Raw genomic sequence first — 21,133 nt, 5'->3', positions numbered from 1 at the left:
CCCACGCGGCCCCGCCCCGCGGCGCAGCAAGGAAGCGCAGACGCTCCGCCCTTCCCAAAAATTCCTTTATTGCCTCGAGGAATCGGGGTCTGGCTTTCCACAGGAAAGAGCTGCCTTGAGCACAGGTGCGGTACAAACAGCAGGGCGAGTTAATGCGACAGCCAGAGAGGTGAGGAAAGGTTTATTACAATGTAATTATGCATAATTTATTTTTTAAAAAAAAGAAAAAAAAAAATTCCTTTAAAACTGTTAGATGTAATACAAATCATTTTATAGCATAAAATCAAGTTGCCAGTGTATGTATCAGTACCACACTTCAGAGTCTTGGGCTTCCACTGCTGATGGGTGGTCCTTGCTGCCCACTCCGGGAGTCGGGACCCCCCTGAGATCCATCCACTCTCGGGATCAGCCCAAGCAGCACCAAGGTTTCTACAGAGTGAGGTTTAGCACCCGGAGACAAAGCACGGGGAGGTTTTTCTAGTTTAAATTTCATAGAAATAGCTAGAGCTGTAAACTGAAGAAAGCATTTCCACATCTAAGCACATCTCATTAACATCCTTTGGACACAAAATTCCTGAACTGCTCAGCTTCAGCTGTATTTAAAAAAAAAAAACCCAAGTAGTTCAGAAATCATTCACAAAGCAAAGGTTAACATCTGTGTCTTCACAGTGAGTCTCTTCTGTGAATTAAGATACACACATTGCATCTCTATTCAGTAACAAACCAAAGGACCTTGAACAGTTCAGGAAACCCACACAGCTTAACTGGGTTTTCTGACCTCCCAAAACAAGACAAAATCCAGCCATGGGATTTTGTGAAGTCTGTATTTGTCAACTGCCCACAAAAGAAAAATAAAGCTTGGGAGAAACAGAACTGATTGTAAACTGAAGCACTGGACTACTTACAATAAAAGGCACCAAGAATTTTAGGGGGAAGAAAAGGAAGGAAAACCACAAAAGGAGAATACCCACTGAATGGAGAAGCTCGTTGGATTTGTCCTGAAGCTCATCCTCGTGAAAAGCAGAGGCTGGAGGAAACCAGCTACAAGCCAGGACTTTTACTCCTGTCAGAAGGTGATAGAAATAAAAAGCATCTAAACTAGGTACTCCAAAGCCAGTAAAAAGTCTGATGGTTCAAAGTTCCCTCTCTGCTCATTTTCATCACTGTTGCGTTATTCTCCTCAGTACTGTTGTGCAATCCATTTATTAAGTAATCTAAGTGGGGATAAGGTGTTCTGGCATAATGTAATCAACAGTGTAACCAAATCAAAGAAATTGATTAAGCAGTTGAATTTTATCTCACTGTACTCTCTTCCAGTTCACACCAGGATGGCTGCTTGTGAGCCTACAGAAATGGAGGGGCAGGGGTTGTGCAATAATACTTGCTCACAAGATTTCTCCTCCACAAAATGCTTGTAATCCAGTTAGGAATAACCACAAAAGACACAGGATTAAAAGATTTCAGCATGTAAAAAAGTAAAAACTTTTAAAAACAGTAGTAGCTTCAGTACAAAACTGCAAATATATGTAGCAAAAAAAAAAAAAAAAAGTAGACTTTCAATTTCAGGCACTTCTTAAGACTAGTTCAAACATATCACAGACTTTTTAAAGTACATTTCTGAATAAAGCAAAGGTTATGGGCTTGCACCGGGGTCACTAGACAGTTGATTTAGGTCTGACCAGCATTAAAACAAACCATGTGCACTGGCTTAAATAAATACATTTTAAACATGATAAAGTCTATTTACTCAGTTACTGAAATTTACCTACAGAAAATAATCTTGAATTACAAGGCACAGAGTTAATTGCTGCCTGCAAGTCCAGCCTACACTACAGGCCTACAGCTAAAGCAAAGGCAGAACGTGGTAAGTAGAGGTTATCTCAGTGAATTCTCTACACCCTCACAGCCTTCAGGGCACTACAGTGGGAACCACATCTGGAACAGCACTTCCTCTGCAAGTGCAAGAGACACAAAGACACTCCAGGCAATGGCACTTGGTGAAGAAAAATATGCAGAGTCTGTAGGCTTCTGCAAACATCCTGCAGAACGGGTGTTTTGGTACTGCCTGTGCTCAGCGTTTGGAACCCTGTGTTGGTTCACTAACCACAGGTACCAGGGTTTGGATTAACTGCAGTTTATAATCTGTGGGTTGCAATTGGCTAAAGCAGCACCAAAATGAGAACATCTCAGATTAAAAAAACTGCAGTTAGTGTCAGCATCAGTTACACCAGCTGAAGAAAGGCACATCCTCTTCAAATAGTGGAATTGGGGCACAAATACGAACATTTCTATCCAAATTGTGGAATTAGGGCACAAATACGAACATTTCTATCCAAATAGTGGAATTAGGGCACAAATACGAACGTTTCTATCCACCTGGTACTTTTGCCAGCATCAGATAAAGCAAGGTCAAATTAACACAAGATCCCTAATAACCTTGTTGATGTTTTTTCTGTTATCTTGCTAAAATGAGGCACTTTTTTTTCTGACCAGGGTATATACACCAGTGCAGTTTTGCATGTGTGGGAATCACAAGAAAGCAAGTTCTGAATGACCAATTGAGGCTGCAGCCAGACAAAGACAGCACTGTCAACTTCAGACAACAAAGCCCAGTCCAGCACCAGTGGTTTCACACAAAGTATCTTTGAAGCATGCTGCTTTCATACCACGGAGCTGGAAGGTTGAGTCTAAGGAAGGGCTCATGCGCTCACTCCTCAGCTGGTCCCGGAACCACACATAAAGAACAGTGCACATCCTGAAAATAAAAGCCAGCTGCCACTTACTAGAGCTGCTAAAGAAGGTTAAAAAGTATGTAAATAGAATTTCAGTTAAAAAGAGTTTATAATAACTGAGCATCCAGGAGAGGAAAAAACTGCCCAGGTAATCCTATCCAGTGACGGGCTAACCATGACAGACTGAACTGAAAACAGGAAGAAGCACGGGTTCCTGTAAACAGAATCTCCATATTTTCTGTCAGTCTTCTCACAGAAAAACAACGAAGGAATTTGCCATAAAAATCTCAGATGGTGGCCCCAAGAACGTTAAGAATTGAAGCAATTAACTCCTCAAGAGTGAACAGGCTGCTGTCAAGTCTCTGGGATTCCTCAAAGGGATTACACTGAAAATCTCATTTTGATCATCCCAAATACCTCAGTCAGCCTGAGAGGGTAACTGTAAAAACTTTATTCTCGGGGTGCAAAATCTCTTGGGACAGTGAAAAAAAATCTAAGTTTAGAAGATTAATGGAAGACTTGGATCTAAACTACTCTTCCACTTCTCCACCTCAAAACTATGAAAAGCACTCATTTGAGTGAGTCATCATTATTCTAAGTACCTTACATAAGGAGAAATCAGCTCCTGCTTCTATTAATAAATCATTGCAGGTATTCCCTGGGTCTTGCTTATTGCATTAACCATGCCTTATGCTAACTCTTCATACAATCAATCATGGTTCACTATAAGGTGAATCTCACTAATATTTCAGGCATTTTTGCAAGTAAACAAATTGTTTTCAAGCTTTAAATTGACAAAACAACTGGACAGCCATTCTTCTGTTTGTAAAACAAATTCAATCAGTAAATAAAGGATGGGAAAAGCAGCAGCTACACTTAAAGCAAAGAATTTGTGCTTTTCAGCAAATCTAGTAATTGATAGCTATCTAGTAAAGAAGTGGCTTCAAAGATGTCTCCTCTTTTATTTTCCTCCACTAAAATAATCAAGTGATCCCTGGAGAAGCTGGAGACTGGAACTTTAGAAATAAAGTAGGTATTTGACCTCTCAGTTGGAAAAAAAACCTTTCCTGTTTCAGTTTCCCTGAAGCAGTAAGACTGCAAGAATATTCATTGTATAAACCATTTCTGCTTAGAGCTGTTAGTGCAAGATGCAAATCTTCAATTTAACTCGTTAAAAAGCCCTCCAAGATTCTAGTCAACTTCCAACATCCATCACCCAAGGCGACTACAGTAAGACACATTTTCGTGTGTTCTTCTTTGTCACAGGATACAGAACTGCACGGACAGCTTCAGCAAACACCTCCCGAACACCCTCCTGATTCAATGCAGAGCACTCCAAATATTTGACTGCTCCAATTTGTTTAGCCAGTGAAGTCCCCTGCTGCGGGGTAGTGGGAGCCAAGCTCTGCTCTTTCAACTTTTTAACCGTTTCCAGGTCACTTCTCAAGTCTCTCTTCGTGCCCACTAAAAGGATGGGAACATTTGGACAGTGGTGAGAAACTTCAGGGTGCCATTTGTGCCTCACATTTGCATAGGAGGAGGGGCTGCCAATGGAGAAACAGATGATGAAGACGTTAGTTTGGGGATAGGAGAGCGTGCGCAGGCGGTCGTACTCCTCCTGGCCCGCAGTGTCCCAGAGATTCAGGCTGACTGTCCGGCCATCCACAGTCATCTGGGCACTGTAGTTGTCAAACACAGTAGGGATGTACTCTTCTGGGAAGGCATTGGTGGTGTAGCTGATGAGGAGACAAGTTTTTCCCACCGCGCCATCTCCGACAACCACGCACTTTATAGTCTGCATTCTTCACCCAGAAACAGAGTCCTGCACAAAGCAAGAAGAGAGGAGTTAGGCAAAGCACACTCAGTGGTGGGCATTTTAAACAGAAGCTTTACCAAGTGTTTCTAATATAGCTGACCATTTCTTATCACATTCAGCGTCTCAAGCCATTCTGAAGAGCTCGGGGCTAGAAAGACAATAGTGAAATGGAGATGCAATGAGTTGAGAGCTAAGTGACAACTGGCTGCATTCCAACCATGTAAGTACAAATTAGCCAAATTCCCACAGTCTTGCCTTACTGCCAGACTGTTTCCCACAGGCGAAAGGACAAGTCCTTAGAGGCACCTGCAAGTGGAAAGGGATTGTGACCCAGTAACAAGATACTCCATGGTTTGTAGGTTCACACATCCACCTCTGTACACATAAACACACTCCAACACTCACACTTGTCTACCCAGTCCACTGCCTAAACCGTTTACCACAAAGAAAGGTCCAAAAGTTATAAATAAAATCAAGACATTAATTTCTGGGCTGCACTGCTACTGTTTACAATAATAATTCACTACACTCAGATCAATCAGTCCTGAACAAACTACATTATTTAGAGGACACCAGATAAAAGGTTCAGAAAGTAGCATGTTCAAGAAAAGCTGTTCTTTGAAATATAACTAGCCATAGGAACCAGTGACAGATTAGAATCCATAAAGAATTTTTCTAAAGAAGCCAAGAACAGATTACTCTCACTAATCACTGACAGAACAAGCAGGACTTAATAGGCTTGAGCTACTTGGTGTCCTCTAAATAATGAGCATGAGAAAAATACATGCCCTAAAAGATCAGCAGTCAAACAGCTCTCCTGGGAAATTGTTATGCAGGAGATACTTGATGCTTAGAGGTTTTTCATATTCCTTTCCTGATATGTGAAGAGTAGGTTTGACAGTCAAACTGATACAGTCTAAAACACAATTAATTTTAAACTGTCATCACATGAACAGCAAGAAGTTTGAAAATAGCATGGAACTAACTACAAGCAGTCATTTGTTGTACATTTCTTGTGTGCTGGAGCTTCCACTGCTAGCCTGAACAAGAAGAAACTTGCATCTGCCTTCTCACCCAAATGCCTTTGAGGTACTATCAGTAATCCTCAATTTGCAACCAGCAGAAAATACCTGCTTCAAACAGAAGAGAATAGTGGGAAGAACTTTTTAGCAGGGACTGTTACGATAGAACATGGGGTAACGGCTTTAAACTAGGAAAAGACTGATTTAGATTAGATAGAAGGTAGAATTTATTTACGGTGAGGGTGGGGAAACACTGGCACAGGCTGCCCAGAGAAACTGTGGCTGCCCCATCCCTGGAAACACTCAAGGCCAGGCTGCCTGAAGCCCTGAGCAACCTGATCTTGTTGAAGATGTCCCCGCTCACTGCAGGGTGGTTGAAAGGTTCCTTCCAACCTAAACTACTTTGATTGCATATTCCAGAAAGATCTCAGCTCCAACACCATCAAAGTAGCAAAGGGAATATAGGAAAATGAGCAACTTCCTCTTCAAGACCACCCAAACAAATCAACAATTCATTCCCATTTAAGTCTCAGCTTTGCCCTTTTAGACAAAGTCTTTATCTGCATCCACATTCTCACTGGGAGCACACATGATTCTTCTGAACTAAGTGAAAACAGGCTACCTGGAGCTTTGGCACAAAGCTGCAACAGGCTACTGGAGTGACACTGACTGGTCACTATGACACACAGTGCCTAAGGAAGTATCAATGTATGTACACAGACACTACAGAAACCCCAGTGGCTGCACATGGTGGGAATGAATCACCTTATGCTGCTATTGCTGCCAAAGCCTGGACTGCAGCACACAGGGCAGGTTTTAAAGCCCATTCCTGCACTTACATCAAACCCCTGAAGTACCAGAACATGCTGTGCCACAAACCCTAGTGGTGACCAACACCACTGCTTCCAGAGCAAAGGTTTTTTCCCAAATGAACTATCTGTGCAACAGATAACTCATTTCAATCAGTCAGTAGCAAGTGACATCACACAGATAGCAGAACTAAGTCAGCAACAAAAGTCTCATGACTCAAGAACGAGATACACAAAGCCTTTTACATGCCCAACTCCTAGTTTCTAAAATAAAAAAAATTGCAAACACTTGCAAACAGATCTCTCTTTAAAACCCAAACAAGCTCCTCCAAGGACTTACACCTCTTAAATCTCTATGCACTTCAGTCCAGAGCTCTGCACAGAATGACAGGGTGTCCCCAAACTGCACCCCAGCCTGCACATGACCGGCACTGGCTGGAGGTCATCACACCAGCACTGTCAGGCAGCACAAGCAGCTTCCTAAACGGATCAACTCCAAGGCCAGTGTATCCCAGACCATCCACAGATAACACAACCTGATTCAAAATGTCTAATGAAACTGTGTTACTCAAAGATTACTTTGTTGGGGTTTTATTTAAGAGCTCATTACAGTTTCAATTCGGAAATCGCTAATAAAGTAACAAAAAAAGCCTGAAACATGAATGCTCTTTCCACAGCACGAATACCTTGAATAACCTCACTAAAGCTCGGATTTTACAAGAGCAACATTTGCAATGGGAAATAACTCCATGCAAAGCTGCCAAAGCATTGGGCAAAGTATTAACTACACAAACACAACTAAAGAGCTTGTAGGCTTTTAAGTATGATTCTCTGAAGGGCCCCTTTAAAGGAGGTTGTCTGAGCTGAAAGGAATCGTGTGTGGCATATGCAATACAGAAAAACAAACACACACCAGGATACACATTATTTGTATTGAAACACAAAATTTAGATAAATTATCAAAAAATAAAGAGTAGAAAGAAGCTACCTGACTCCAGAAAACTATCTTGTGAACAAGGGTAGTTTGGTTAAAGATTTATATATGGAAGACAAAGAGTTTTTTAATTTAAGTCACAACCAAGCCAACTAATATTACCTCCATCAGGTCTTTTCTATTAAATCCATGTACTGCTTTCTTTATAATGTATGAAGTCTCTATTTAGTTTTTCTTGTAAACAATTTACCCAGCAATAAAACTCTCATAAGACAGTAAAAAGCTGGGGTTCGAATTTGCATGGAAAATTCTTCGTATTTCTAAAGCACTCTTGAAGTTGGCACTGGATGCTATCTAAATATAAATATATATTGAAAAAAATCCCCATACTCCAAAAACAAAATTACCAACAAACAGTACCAAGAGGAAGAAAATTGGTTTAGGGTTTGTTTGGGGTTTTTTTGGTGACCTCCAAAAGAATTTTTGGGGAAACTTTAGAAATAAAAACTCCACATACAACAAGTAAAAAGAATTGAAAAAGAGAAAAATACAGATTAACGCATCAACACATCAAAAAAAAACCAATTTAGAAACAGAAAGCTGAGCACAAGGTTCAAAGCCAAGTTGAAAGGTTACGCAGCAAGAGAAACAAGTGAACGGAAAATCCAAAGTAGTGAGAGGTAATCCAGGTTGTTTAGTCCTGCCAGAGAAAGGACTTTTATTACAGTTGAGGTTCTAGCAGTTGCAGCAGAATAATTTTCAAAATTAAATAATAATTTTTTAAAAGCAACAACAAAAAAAAAAAAAACCAAACCAAAAAAAAAACCACAAAAAAAGCCCACCCAAGAAACCTCACCAAATCACCCCACGCAGAAGTGTTGCGCAAAAATATGCAGATAAGAGTTATTTCTATCTTGTCCATCAATTACTTTGAATTAGAAAACTGGCATTCCCTGTTGGGGTAAGTTTCCTTCTCTGAAGATGCTGCTAAGTCTGACTTCACTGCCTGCACACCTGGCACTTCCTCTGGAATGTGCAAGATTTCAATCAACATGTCAAGACATCATCTGAGGAGCTGCTCCTGTTCTGACCTAATTAAGCATTTTCTGGTATCATTAACGTGGACAGTTGGCTCTCCTGACGAACATTTGTTGGGGTAATTCATTACTTGGAACACTCACACAGAGTAACTTCATGTTGCATCAAAATTTTTTTGTGGGAGAGAAACAACTTCTAGATCTTCACTTCGAAGGGAAGTTCCCTGTCTGCTGAGCGAGGGAGAATACAGTGACAGAAAACAGACAGAAAACAGGAACCTGAATTCTTCTGTAGCTTTCTAGATTTATGCTTTTTATACTTCCTGCACTTCTAAAAACTCTTTGCAGAACTACTTCTTAGCAGGATATGCCTCTGCCTTTGCTCTGTTAACATCAGATGCCTCTTTGTTAGGTGGATTTTAACTTCGATATTGCTCTTTGATAAACTCACTCTCACTGAGCTTGTCAGGTCTTTCACTTCTCTCTTTACAGTTTAGATAGGGGCCCATTTTGGCCAAAATTGAGCAGAAAATTCTCTAGGAGTTCAGCTGAAATCAGCTGTACTAAGCTGTGTCGTTCTGCTCAGCCATCACATTTCATCAAGCCCTCACTGTTTTGGAGAACCAGATCCTGCTTTACCAGGGGCAGGCAGAAGTTAAGAAATCTAAATGATTTAATTGCTCATCTTTCAGTAATAAAAACTAGATCAGAGACGATTCACTCTGTCTGCCTGAAACGTGAAGTCAGGCAGGAACTTTCAACAAAGGACTGGGTGGATTGGGCAGTTCTAAATATATCACACCATCCTCACCCATGCAAAGGAGTTAATTCACATGTGCAGCTTACCCACCAGGCCTAGCAGGGAAGAGAAAGGGGCTCTCAGCAATTTAATCAAGACTCTGTTACTATCCCACAACAGCTCAGCTTACTCGCCATTGTTTTAGGCAAGTGCCAAAGGAGTGGAGAAGTGCCAGGCTTTCAGAATTCGTGCCAAGAAAGAGCAGGAAAAGTTAAATAGGAGACCTCATCCCTCCTATCCTTCAGCCACGAATGACCTACTTGGACTTCTCAGCGCCTCTCAAAGTTTTCACACCACCTTCTGTCCTGCCATTTACCTGCAAGAGAAACAAATCTGCAACAGTCTGAGCGGCAGCAGAGGGAGGAAAAAATCCACAAGGGAAGGCAGATTTCAGCAGCACAGCAGGAACTGTGCAATCCACCACTCGAGCTCCACATGAACAGAACTGAGGAAGCTTGCTCTCCCCAGAGCTCTTTGCCTATAAATTCAGCTCCCAAGCACATAACAAGAGTGTAATTTTCACTGATTGTTCCTTCAGTGTCAATGGTAGAATGCCCTTCATGCCTTTTAAAGCAAAAAGTTATTTCTAGGAAACAGAAGAAACCCCTCAAAACCTTTCAAATAATATTTTTAAAACCTCGACCTCTGTCAAATTAGGCTGAACTTGGTTTATTGATTTAAAGATTTTTTTTTTTAACGGATGAAACACACATAAGCAATATTTCTTAGGAAACTACAGTGAAAATAAAGTCTTCTGCATGAGGTATTTGGGCAACTCAACCACACAAACCTCTTACTACAGGCACTCATCCTCCAAATTTTATAGGAGAGTAGTGATATTAGTGACCAAACACCAAAGACCTTAAATTAACCCAAGATATTGAATGGATAATTAGTATTTCCAAAGGACATGAGCTCATGAAACAGATGCACAGCTCATGAAACAACACTCTGACAAGGTACAGCTGCACAGCCCACGGGAACCAAAACCCAAGACCTCAGTAGATATTCGAATCCAAATTCATGTGTATGAATGTGACATATATCCTGCCATAATCAAAAGCTGCAGAGTATTAAACTTGGATTTTCCTCCTGCAACCACATGCAGAGGCATGGATTCATCAAGACAGGGACCCTTCACCGTGTATTTGAACACAAGTGACCCTCTGATGGTGAACACAGTAAAGGTGTAAGAACAGGAGCCAGGGCTGCAGGGTTCTGTGCCCACACCCACTACCTCACCTCCTGGGTGACACAAGCAACTTGCACAGGTCCTGGGACTCACAGTCAGTTCATAAAAAGTTAATAACCATGTCCTTCCCACCTTCCATAGATTCTGACAAGGCCTTAGGCACTACTGTTGGCCAAAAGAAACAAACAGTACCTCAGACATAAGGTTTTGTGGAGAGGTGTGTTAAGCACGTTGGAGGATGAATGAGAAATCCAGTGTAAGCATCCTTGATTCCTATTTAGGGTAAAAAGAAAAAAAAAAAAAACTGTTAGTATGTCTTCCTATCATTTTTGTCACCTGGCATTCGCTGGCACTCTCAGTTGTAACAAAGCCACTGTTGTGTCTGAAGGGCAACGTTACACCAGGAAAATCTAAGCTTCTTTCCGTGAGAAAAAAAAGCCCCTCCACACTTTTCATTGGATTGCGCTTCTCTGATTCCTCCTCCTCCACCCCCAAATTTCACTGGGGGGGGGGGGGGAGCCAGGGGGGAGATTTAATAAAAAATAAAAGCACAAACAAGAATAAACAAAGAAAAAACCAAACAAAACCTGACCGAAAACAAAACCAAAACAAAATCAAACAAAAACCCCCAAAGGAAAACAGAAAAACCCAAAACACAGACACCAAAACAAACAAACAAACAAACAAACCCACAAACAAAAATGCACTTAATCAATACCAGTTTTTTCAAAAGCACCTTTAAAGAGAGTTTTGGTATGACTAAGACAGGAGTTAATGCGTGCACTCAGTGTGTATTTTATCACGGCTTGTGCACTACAATACTGCAACAATTGCCAAGTCTCATTTGCATCAAGTATTGCAATTCTAAAATGTGAGCAAAAGTTAACAGAGTCACGGAGCCTCTCAGCAGTTCGTCAGATTTACACATTCAGGCAGGTAAAGTAAAAAATTATTCCCTGTAAAGGTACGAATCTTTTCGTGACACCAGATTGTGTGAAAATACCTTGGTCCCCAAAAGAATCTCAGCCTCACCACGTAAGCAAATCAAACCACACATTCAGCTTCCCCCCTACTAATTGCAAACCGCATATTTTATTGTTTTTCCAGGATCTGTGTAAAGTTCCTCTTTTGAAAAATATTTTAAAACCCTGTGAAATGGAAGTATTAATCTAAAATGCCAAATATGTCTCATAATCTTTTAAGCTCCGTGTAGAAAAACTGCTGCTCTGGTGAACAGTGGCAAACTGGCTCCAAAGTATGCCTTGGAGTGATGTATTTTACATCTTACAAGGAAGAGAACGTGAGCTTTTTAAAAATCAAAAAATAAGCTTGGGGCAAAGAGCTAATGATGCTGCCACAAAAACTACTGCACCCCAGCCCAGGACGCACGTTGCAAGCATAAGGTATACATAAAGAACATTTAAATTAAAGAATTTAAAGCTTTTTTATACCTCAGAGTAATTATGGTGGGAATCACAAGTGTTTATAAAGAGTAAACAGATACCGATTACTCACTGGTTCTTGGAAAAAAAAAACCAATAAAACCAGAAAACGACAGAGGGGAAAAAAACAGAGAGAAGTTCAGAACAAATGAAAAGCAGCATTGCTCCTCGGGATTTGAGATTAAGCAGGAACTCAGTGCAGGTTGTTATAAAACCGAAAGGCACTCCAGAAGAGAACCACTGAGCTGATGAAGGGGAGTTCCGCGGCTGCTGCTAAATGAGACAATACCTGGGACTCCTGGCATCTTTTAGGTCACCACCTCGCACTACTCTTCCTGAGACAGCACTTTGCCAGTTTTTAGAGAGCAGATCCAACCTTCCTATCCTAACGTATCTCTCACTCTCCGCAGTGAAACAAGAGACCTTTCCAAAGGCTACCTCGTCCTGTGCCAGCTTTTTATGACACTCGCTGGGAGCAGAGGTCGCCTTAAATTTGCCGCGGTGCTCCTGATAGAGATTAGCATCAGCCTGCCGTTAGAACAGCCCGGCCCAACCTTGGCACACTGCGGAAGGGGGGAAAGCGCGACCTGCCCTGCCACGGGCCCATTCCCGCTTTCCGCACATCCCCGGAGCAGAGAAAGGCTCGGTTCAAACCCTTCCCCAGCATCCCTGGGCCCCACGACGAGCACATTCACCGCGGCACACACCGCCCAGTGCAGAAGCCGGGGCGCGCATCCCGCTTCCCAAAACCCTCTGGACACGGAGGAGCCAGCACGGCCACGCGGCTGCGGCCGAGGAGCCCCCGGTCCTCCCGAGCCGCCCTTCCCTGCCCCGGAGCCGGCCGCGTCCCGGCGGGACAGGTGCCGCAACAGCCTCCCCCGGGAAGGGACCCGCGGCGCCCGGGCCGGCAGAGGCCGCGGGCCGCGCCCCGCTGTCAGCGCGAGCGGCGGGGCCGGGCGCGGAGGATGTTCCGGCACCGCCGGGCGGGAACACACGCGGCCACGCGCGGGGCCCCGCCGGGGCCGCTCCCCCGCCGCCCGCCCCGCGGGCTCCCCGGGCCCCGCCGCTCCTCCGCCCGCCCCCGCGCCCCGGAGCCGCCTCCCCGCGCTCACCTCCGGCGCGGCCCCGCGGCCGCCGCTGCTCCCCGCGCGCCCGCGGACCCTCGACCCGGCCGCGCCCCGCGCCCGCCGCCGCCCGCCGCGCGCACGCGCCCTGCGCGCCGCCGCTCCCGGAGGAGCCGCCAGGGGGCGCCGCCGCGGGCGGTGAGGGGCGGGCGGAGCGCGGGGAGCGGCGGGCGCGGCCCCGGCCCCGGCCCCGAGCGGAGCGGAGCGGAGCGGAGCGGAGCGGAGCGGGGCATCCCCTCGGCCCGGCCCGGGACTGCGGCCGCGCTGTAGTGCTCCGATGCTCCCATCCAGCCCCGCCATCCGCCCCGCTGCCCGGCGCCGGCAGCAAGATCTTGCAGATGCTAAATTAGTTGTTTTGTAATTACGCGTTGTCCGAATATAGCTTGAGCGAGGGGGTTTGGTCTGGTTTTGGATGGTTTCTCAGTTGATTCACTTCAATATCCATGAGCAGAAATACGCACGCGTGTCTCTGTGCACGGCCACAATCGTGTAACATGCATCCTTAATAAGGACAATATATCCTTAACAAAGCTAATGCAAGGAAAAGGAAAGAATGGCAAAACTGAGTGATTGCTTTTGCTTTCTCTACACAAGACCGTGCAATTAAGTGGCTCTGTGGCAGAAGATGGTTGGGTTTTTTACACGGGTGAACGCTCCGCTCCCGTTCCCGGCGCTCTGCCGCGGTACACAGCGCAGCGCCCGCGGACATCCCCCGCCTCCGCAGCCTCCGCCCGGCCCGGGGCGCGTTCGGCATCGCCCGCCGCTCCCGCCAGCGGTCTCACGCCTGTAAGGGGCTTTGCAGGGGACGCCACGGCTCCGCTGGAACTGCCGGCGGCGGTGACGTTCCCGTGTCCGCAGTCACCATCTCCCGACAAAGAGCCACAGGGCCCGGCTTCTCCAGCGCCGGGAGAGGGAGAGGGTAAGAGCTTACACTCAGCTCAGCCCGGGGCTCAGCAACCCTCAAGAGGGGCAGGGATGGCGGTGTCCACCCTCAGAAATGCCAGGGTCAGGCACGGTGCCGGCCTCTGAACACCCAGTCCCCAGGGACACCGAAGGTGCAGGCACGGGGACTCCTCCTGTTGTCCTGCCCCAGCCAGGTACAGGAGAGGAAGTGACAGAAGGCAGGGTTTGGCCCGCTGATGTTTCTTAAGCGCCCGTCACGGATTTCAGAGGACAACCTTTGCTCTGGGTGTTTATTAATCGTCCCTTCTGACCCGGGGAGAGGCCTTGCTGCAGCCTGCACACGGTTCTGGACTAGGACTGCTCCTCTGGAGCTGGTGCCAAGGTGCCCAGCAGCTCAGGAACCAGCACTGCTCAGCTGCTGAAGCACTCGGCCGTCAGTTACTCGGTGTTATCATATCCGGTGTTCCCATCTCCAACTCTTCATCTTCCTCCTCAGACCAGCTCAAGCTGTCATCAGAGTCCTCATCCTGCACAGCCCCAGGTTCCTCTGTGTTTGCAGCTTCCTTCTCTTGCTCACCACAGGACTGCAATTTGCTTTGGGGGAGCTCCAGCCTGGCCCAGGAGCCAGGGCTGGCTTTGCAAAGCGTGATCTCCACCTTGGCGGGGACCATGCTCACAAAGCTCTTCTCTACATCAATGGTCTGGAGAGAGGGAAAGGTGCAGTGAGCTGGGCAGGGGAGGGCAGGCAGCACACACTCAGCCTTTCCCTTACTGGCAAAACCCTGCCAGAGGAGAAATCTCCTCCTGTGCCAGGAGAAGTCTGGGCTGCAGCTGAGCTGAGCTTCACACTGTTATGTCAGAGCAGCACCACAGTGCTTGTAGAGAGCTCAGGAGAGCTCAGCTTGCCTCAGCCACAGGCGCAGCTGCGGCTCAGCCTCTCCCCAGCAGCGAGCTGTGCTGAGACACAGCCATACCCACACCTGTCAGCTCTCTGCTGCCTGCAGGCACAGGCAACACACACCACAAATACAGACAAGAAATGCACATGCAAATTCCTGAGCCTCACTGCTGCTCCCCAGCCAGCAGGCAGCTGAAAAATCAGAGTCTCACTGCTCAGACCGCAGCCTGCCCACAACTCACAGCAAGACTGTGGGGGAGACAGGGACCTGCTGGGCCAAAGAACATTTGGGGCAGCCTGGGACCAAATTCAGAACACCTACAGAGCTGGCAGTGACCTCCAGCTCTGACCTTAGCCCTGGATCAATCAGTGCAGCCACCTCACCCTCCTCACAAGCCCTAAGGCATTTCCCAGCAGAGATGGCTATAAATGCCTGCATCTGTACAACCCGGCCCAGGATGAAGAGCACAGGCTGCCTCACAGCACTGCAGCCCAGCCCCACGCAGACTGCTGGAACAGGGAAATCAAAGCAAACAGGATCTTACCCCCCAGAGCTCCAGTTCTGCCCGGAAAATCTTATTCCCTTCAAAGATGACATGAGCCTCAAGCTGAAAGATCAACAGAAAATTATCTGAGACGGTAGTGCAGCTCTGCCAGAGCTCTTCCCCCAGACAGTACAGCTGCCTTTCAGCACCATATTGCATCCCACATCCTGGCTCCAGTATAATGGTGATCCCCTCAGCACCTGGCAATGTTTCATCCCTTTCGGGGCATGACAGGTTCACCTCTGTCATGGGTCAAGGGATTCAAGGCCAGCAAATCCACCCATTGAGGCCGAAAGCCAGAGTTGCCAGGCAGATGCAGCAGTGAAGCCATCAGGCTCTCAGCTCGGGGATGGCAGGTTGGCAGTGCCAGCCCTGCCTGTAGCAACAGACCAAAGAGGCCATCAAAGAGCCCCAGGCACCCAGCTGGCTCCTGGCTCTTCAAATTCAGGTGGTGCCTTGAGGGTGTCCATCCCCACCCCACTCACCATGGTGCAATTGGCCTTCACGCTGCTGAGGGCAGGCAGGGGGTTCTTGGCATAGACTGTCACCACCACCTGGCTGCTGGTTTGGTGCCAGTCCTGCCGGCACAGCACCGCCTTCTTGTCCTGCCGAGGAGAGGAGCCCATCACGGCACAGCTGGGGCTCAGGCACCACCAAACAGGGGACGTCTGAGCCAGAGGATGCTCCCTTGCACATCTCCTTTGTGCTGGCTGGCACCAGCTAAGCAAGAGCAAACCCTGCCTTTTGTGCAGGTTTTTGAGGGGAGATGGTTCAGGCAAAGGTGGGCAGCCCCTGCCATGCTGTCCCATGCAACATGGGACATCTGTGCTTGAGGTTCCTCCAGGACACGTTAAGGTCAGAGACATCCCCTTCTAGTTCCAGAGTCACTCCGCTATGCCCAAGCTCCTGAGTGCTGTGCACAGTCAGGGAACTCAGCCTGGAGGGCAATGCAGAGGCTGTTGCTGGACATGGATGATGCCACCATGCTACATTTGGGAGTCAGATGAGCCCCAGCTGGCCATGTTTCACCTTTGTCCACCTTGTCAGCACCACAGGCACTGACAGGCCTGTGTCCCCACCAGGCTCATTTCTGACCATCACCAGGAGACAAACCCCCTGCGGCCCTTCCACACTGCCAGCCAAAGAAATGCTCCAGGAGGAGTCCTGGCCCCAGACTTAGGTGACAATTAGCACAAAACATCTGCATCACAGCATCACAGTTCCTTCACTGCAGCCTCCTTTACATTCAGGATATGTTTTCTGCTCCAGGACAAAGAATGGATTGGGCTCAGAAAGTGTTGCTGGGAGCAGTGCTGACTCAGAGGAACACAGTACACTTTCAGGGTTATCCTGGGCTCTTTTGGTGCAACTTTCCCAGCTCAAGCCTGTTTCCAGTCAAGAACTTTCCTGGGGAAAATTACACACACAGAGTACTGAGAATTGGGACCTTCTCACTGCTGCCCTACCACAACACCCTGTTGGTATAAGGATGAGATCCCTCCTGAGAAGCAGCTGCATAGGGAAAGCTTCATTAAAGCCAAATTCAGTTATCTGCAATCATCTGTCAAAGCCTTTGGGGTTTTTTTGCAGGACTTTTCATGTGCTCAGCCACCTGTCTCTATGTGGCAGCCTGAAATGCTGGCTATGTTGTGTCCAGGGCCAGGTCCTGCCTTGTTCAGCTTCCCATTGTACATCTGCCCATTGGGTGTGAGAGCTGACACATCTTGTGAATGCAGAGCAACATCTTAAAGGGCAGATGGGTGAAGATTAGGCATTCAAACCCTGTGCAGTCATCTGTCAGTAATTATGAATATTAATACAATTAAATGCAGAAACCTGTGTGAATGCAGAGCAAGGGAAGGAACACTCTCAAATGCCAACAATGCCAATTGCTCACATGAATTGCCTCTGCTGAGAGCCCCCTTACCTTCTTTTCTGTCCAGCAGTGACACCCACGGCTGCAGCCTGGCTGCTCCATGAAGGCACTGAAGTCCGTGGTTTTGATTCCACAGCAGCTCCAGTACTTCATCCTGAGGAGAGCAGGGTGACCTGAGTGGGGAGCGCACACAGGAGCAGGAGAGGGGACCACAGCAGGGTGGGGGGGAGAGGGGCTCGTAACCAAGAGCTCCCCCTGCCCACCTGTCCCCTTGGGGGGTGTCACCCACAACTGCAGTGGCCATGCTGCTGGGGCCACACAGCCTTGCCATGTTGCATTTTCAGCCCTTGGCAGGGTCAGCTTGCTCTCTGGAAAAGAGTGGTTTCTTACCCCTCATGGAAGACAGGAACACCAGGATGAAACGTACAAACCTCTGTGTTACTCTCCGGGCCCTGGTAGATCTGTGGAGAAGGAAGCAGAGGAAAGTTCTGTGTCTCTGGCACAGACGTCCACTCATCAATGCCCATCCATGTAGAGGGCACAGCACTGCCCAACATCACCCTTTTTCTGGGTCCAGCATCTGTGAAGACTCACTCTGGGACCCATGCCCAGCCAGCAGCCCAGCACTCGTCCCTGCTCCTTGCTGGCAGGGCAGCCACCCCAACCTTGCTGTGACCACAGTGTCACCCTGTGACCCCATCAGCAGCCCTTCTGCACCCTTCTCTCAAACACAGCCTGCTCCCAGCCCAGGGCTTGGTAACGCAGGGACAGTGGGCAAGTTTAGACACCACAGAAACTCACTCTGAAGTGCAGGAAGTCTTTTGTCATTCCTGTCCTTTCCCCTCCTTCCCAGAGCATGTCAGTCTTATGTCCTCATCTACCTCCTGCCTTTTGCTCCCTGCCTGCTCCGTCGCTCCTGCTTTCCTAGCAGCTCAATCCCTCAATCCCTCCCACTCATCCTCGAGGCAGGCAGCGCTCCACAAGGCAGCCTCGGGCAAGAGGCAAAGTGGGCTGTGCTGCATCAGTTCAATGCAGGTGGGAATTTTCCACATGCATTTTGCCTGTATGTCCAATCCTGAATATGTGCTCTTTTTCACTGCAAGCAATCAGCAGCAGTGAAACACAGATGTACCACCAGTCCAGAAGCCTCTTGCAGGAAAGTGGCTGGGAGGTGACAGAGGTGGCTGCTCCCAGGGTGGGATGAAAATGCGGAGCAGGTGGGCACTGCCACCTTCCACCTGCCTGATACCTTGCCCTGCTCCTGGGCCTGTGATGATCCTGGCTACAAGGCACAGGCTGGGCAAAGAGGGAACCCTGCCAGGTACTCACCACCTTGCAGGCTGCATTCTTGCACATGGTGCCAGCTCTCACCTGGGCAGCCTCCTCACCTGCGAGAGCAACACAACTTCACCCAGGAAAAACACTGCCATGCCTGCCCCCAAATCCTGCCCCAGCCCTCTGCCAGCTCCCCAGCTGACCACAAACCATCCCAATGTGCCTCCAAGATGCAGTTTTGCAGGTGGCTGAACACACAGCACACACTGACTGCACTGAGCCTGTTATGCAAAACCCCGTGCTGAACTTGCTGTGTGCAACCCCAGTGCCATCCATCAGCTTGTCCCCTACCTGTACAACTGCTCTGCAGTGTCTCATCCTTGGAGGACAGGTTCAGTTTCTCCAGTGCCTGCTCCAGAGACCTGGATACTTTAATTGGCAGCAGTTGTCTTGGCTCATCAGAGCTGGGAAACAGCAGCAGCAAAGGCCGAGTGGGTTTTTCTGTGATTTAAGTGTCATTGCCTCTCCTGAGAGAGCAGCAGGGCAGGACAAATGTAGAAGTGACAGGACAGGGCAACACTGTTAGCTGAGCTTATCTCACCTTGGTCTTTCCCGCAGCATCTTCTCAGCTGATTTTGGTCCTTGGATGATAAGCTCCTCCACTGGTTTGGCCTTTGGCTCATCTGAGGTCTTCCCTTGGTTGAAAGGCTCAGGGGGCTTCTCCTTGCTGTGAAACCCCTTTGTGCATCCCTGAACAGCAGAGACAAGCCTGATGACTGCTTTGTCCTCCTCAGCCTGGTGGCTGCTCCCAAACCCTGTGAGTTTCCATGATGTGGTGGCTCAGTGTCCTGCAGAGATGGGTTCTGACCTTGCACTTTGGGAGTAGTGCTCTTATTTGGAGGCTCCTTGGAAGCAAATCCCTGGCTGCAGGGCAGAAGGGACATCCCTGACACAGGACAGGAATGGGACAGGACTGGGCAGGGGCCAGAAGGAGAGGATGGAGGAACAGTGGGTGCATTTGGGCTGGCAGGTTGCTCACCTTTATGGAGAGGAACTCAGAGAAGTCCGTTGTGCGTTTCTTGCAACAAGACCAGCCCTAAACACCAGGACATGACAGGCTGGTCAGGTGTGGGCAATCCTGCGGGGCACAAGGTCACTCCCTGCAGCTGCAGCCCCAGCTCCTGCCCCACTCACCTTCAGGGCATCGTGGAAGATGGGGACACCTGGGTGATACAGGCAGGAGTCTGAAAAGGGAAAACCAGGCAAAAGCTTTCAGGAGAAGTAATCCTGCCCACGAGCCACCTGCGACCGCCAGCAGCTCCGGAGCCAGCTCCTGCCATATGGGCTGCCTGCGCTGGGCTTGGCAGCTCGGCTGCAGCACGGCAGCCGAGGCCACACTCCGGGAAAGCAGCACACATTCCCCTTCCCTCTGGCGCACACGAGCCCACTCACCCTCGGCGTTGTGCTCGGGATCAAACCTCTGCCCGCAGCCCTTGTTGTAGCACAGCAATGCCATAGCTCAGGCGTACACGCAGTGTCCTTTACTCCTTCCACAGAAATCCCATCAGTTTATCCCTGCCCGGGATCTCTGCTCCGCTTCCCCACTTGCAGCCCAGGCGCCGGGAGGTGGCTTTGCCTATCTTTGGAGGCAGCTATGGGAGGTGGCTGGTAACCGGAGACCGGGCTAAAGATGGACAGGGCAGCTGGTGGGGCTTGGCGCCTGTGTTATCTCCACAGGCATTCCTGTGCTGGCCCTGTGCCCAGCAGAGGGAATGGGCACTGCAGGGTGGCCCCGCGCCCGGGGTGTGCAGAGGTCCTGTCCCAGTGCCTGCCATCCTGCCAGCATCCGTCACGGATGCTCACACGGGCGACTCGACCAACCATGCTCAGCTTCTGTAGCATGTACGGAAGCAGCTGAAAGATCCCTGAAACTGAAGGGGAGAGAATTCCCAGAATCACAGGGCAAAACTCATGCTGATCTCTCCCAGCCCCAGGAGGCACCAGCAGACCAAGGTTGTGCATGTGGACAAGACATCTTTTGATGCTGCTTTTTGTGCAGCTCAGGACTATCAGAGTGGTTGAGGGAAGGTTCTTAGCCAGACATGAGAAGCAGGATACAGTGATTATGTGGGTGATTACTATTAGATTTATGGCTAATACAGTTTTTAAATATTGCCAGTGCAGTATCTAAATAACAACTCCACCATCCATTACAAAATATGGTGCTATATGGGAGTGGTCCCTCCCATTGAGTCACACAAGCTTCAGTGAGACTCACTCACTTTCTAAACTTCTCAGAGAAGTCTTGGTGTGGATCAGTCCACTTAGTCTCAGATTTGGTTAGAGTCTATGCCTATTTGGTTACAGTCTGAAGTATTTTAATATTGGCAGGTTTGGCTAGAAACATACAGATTTACAGTCTTTGGCCTTGCAGAATTCACAATTACAAAGCAGTAAGGCACCTTTGGAGCTACTTTAGGATTTTATCTCTATATTTGACCAGATCTTACAATTTTTCAGTATTCCTCCAAAAGTGAGTATTCTGTGTGTTCCCTGTACTCTGGGTGGACGTACCCTGCAGGTGTCCCCAAGGTGGGGAGGCATGACAAACAGCACCCAGAAGCTGCCTGCGACCTTGGGAGAGCAGTTTGCATGGTTGGCCCAGACTCCAGCAGCATTTTATACCCTTTTGCAGGTTGATGTGCACCACAGTCAATCACAAACAGCTC

General features: G+C 48.1%; 2 protein-coding genes across 5 annotated transcripts; both read right to left on the bottom strand.

The window, feature by feature from the left end:
• Positions 1-47: 47 nt before the first annotated feature.
• Positions 48-12,957, bottom strand: LOC125333262 (rho-related GTP-binding protein RhoG-like). Of its 4 annotated transcripts, none has more exons than XM_048319087.1 (4): positions 12,896-12,957; positions 10,534-10,614; positions 9,410-9,465; positions 48-4,554 (listed from the first exon to the last, which is right to left on the bottom strand). In XM_048319087.1, the coding sequence occupies exon 4, from the start codon at positions 4,531-4,533 to the stop codon at positions 3,958-3,960; it is 576 nt and encodes a 191-aa protein (XP_048175044.1). In that variant the 5' UTR covers positions 4,534-4,554; positions 9,410-9,465; positions 10,534-10,614; positions 12,896-12,957; the 3' UTR covers positions 48-3,957. The 4 variants fall into 4 exon arrangements, with proteins under 4 accessions (XP_048175044.1, XP_048175042.1, XP_048175045.1 ...); XM_048319085.1 differs by lacking the exon at positions 12,896-12,957 and adding an exon at positions 12,479-12,672; XM_048319088.1 differs by lacking the exon at positions 12,896-12,957 and adding an exon at positions 12,073-12,414.
• A 1,129-nt stretch (positions 12,958-14,086) lies between these two features.
• On the bottom strand, positions 14,087-20,035 carry ITGB1BP2 (integrin subunit beta 1 binding protein 2). The gene is made up of 11 exons (XM_048318354.1): positions 19,857-20,035; positions 19,599-19,648; positions 19,444-19,500; positions 19,006-19,154; positions 18,756-18,868; positions 18,459-18,517; positions 17,520-17,590; positions 17,181-17,283; positions 15,739-15,858; positions 15,254-15,316; positions 14,087-14,511 (listed from the first exon to the last, which is right to left on the bottom strand). Exons 1-11 carry the CDS (start codon positions 19,918-19,920, stop codon positions 14,245-14,247), a joined length of 1,116 nt encoding a protein of 371 aa, XP_048174311.1. The 5' UTR covers positions 19,921-20,035; the 3' UTR covers positions 14,087-14,244.
• Positions 20,036-21,133: the final 1,098 nt, after the last annotated feature.

This window comes from Corvus hawaiiensis, chromosome 14 (assembly GCF_020740725.1).
Source record: "Corvus hawaiiensis isolate bCorHaw1 chromosome 14, bCorHaw1.pri.cur, whole genome shotgun sequence".
In the NCBI taxonomy this organism is placed as follows: domain Eukaryota; kingdom Metazoa; phylum Chordata; class Aves; order Passeriformes; family Corvidae; genus Corvus; species Corvus hawaiiensis.
This window is presented reverse-complemented; position numbering and strand designations above follow the sequence as displayed.

Bases quoted from the DNA above. Each gene is read 5' to 3' on its own strand.
- LOC125333262 (XM_048319087.1), bottom strand. From the start codon at position 4,533: ATGCAGACTATAAAGTGCGTGGTTGTCGGAGATGGCGCGGTGGGAAAA.
- ITGB1BP2 (XM_048318354.1), bottom strand. From the start codon at position 19,920: ATGGCATTGCTGTGCTACAACAAGGGCTGCGGGCAGAGGTTTGATCCC. The intron at 19,649-19,856 runs GTGAGTGGGCTC...TTCCCTTTTCAG, and splicing joins TCCCGAGCACAACGCCGAGG to ACTCCTGCCTGTATCACCCA. The intron at 19,501-19,598 runs GTGAGTGGGGCA...CCTGGTGTTTAG, and splicing joins TCTTCCACGATGCCCTGAAG to GGCTGGTCTTGTTGCAAGAA.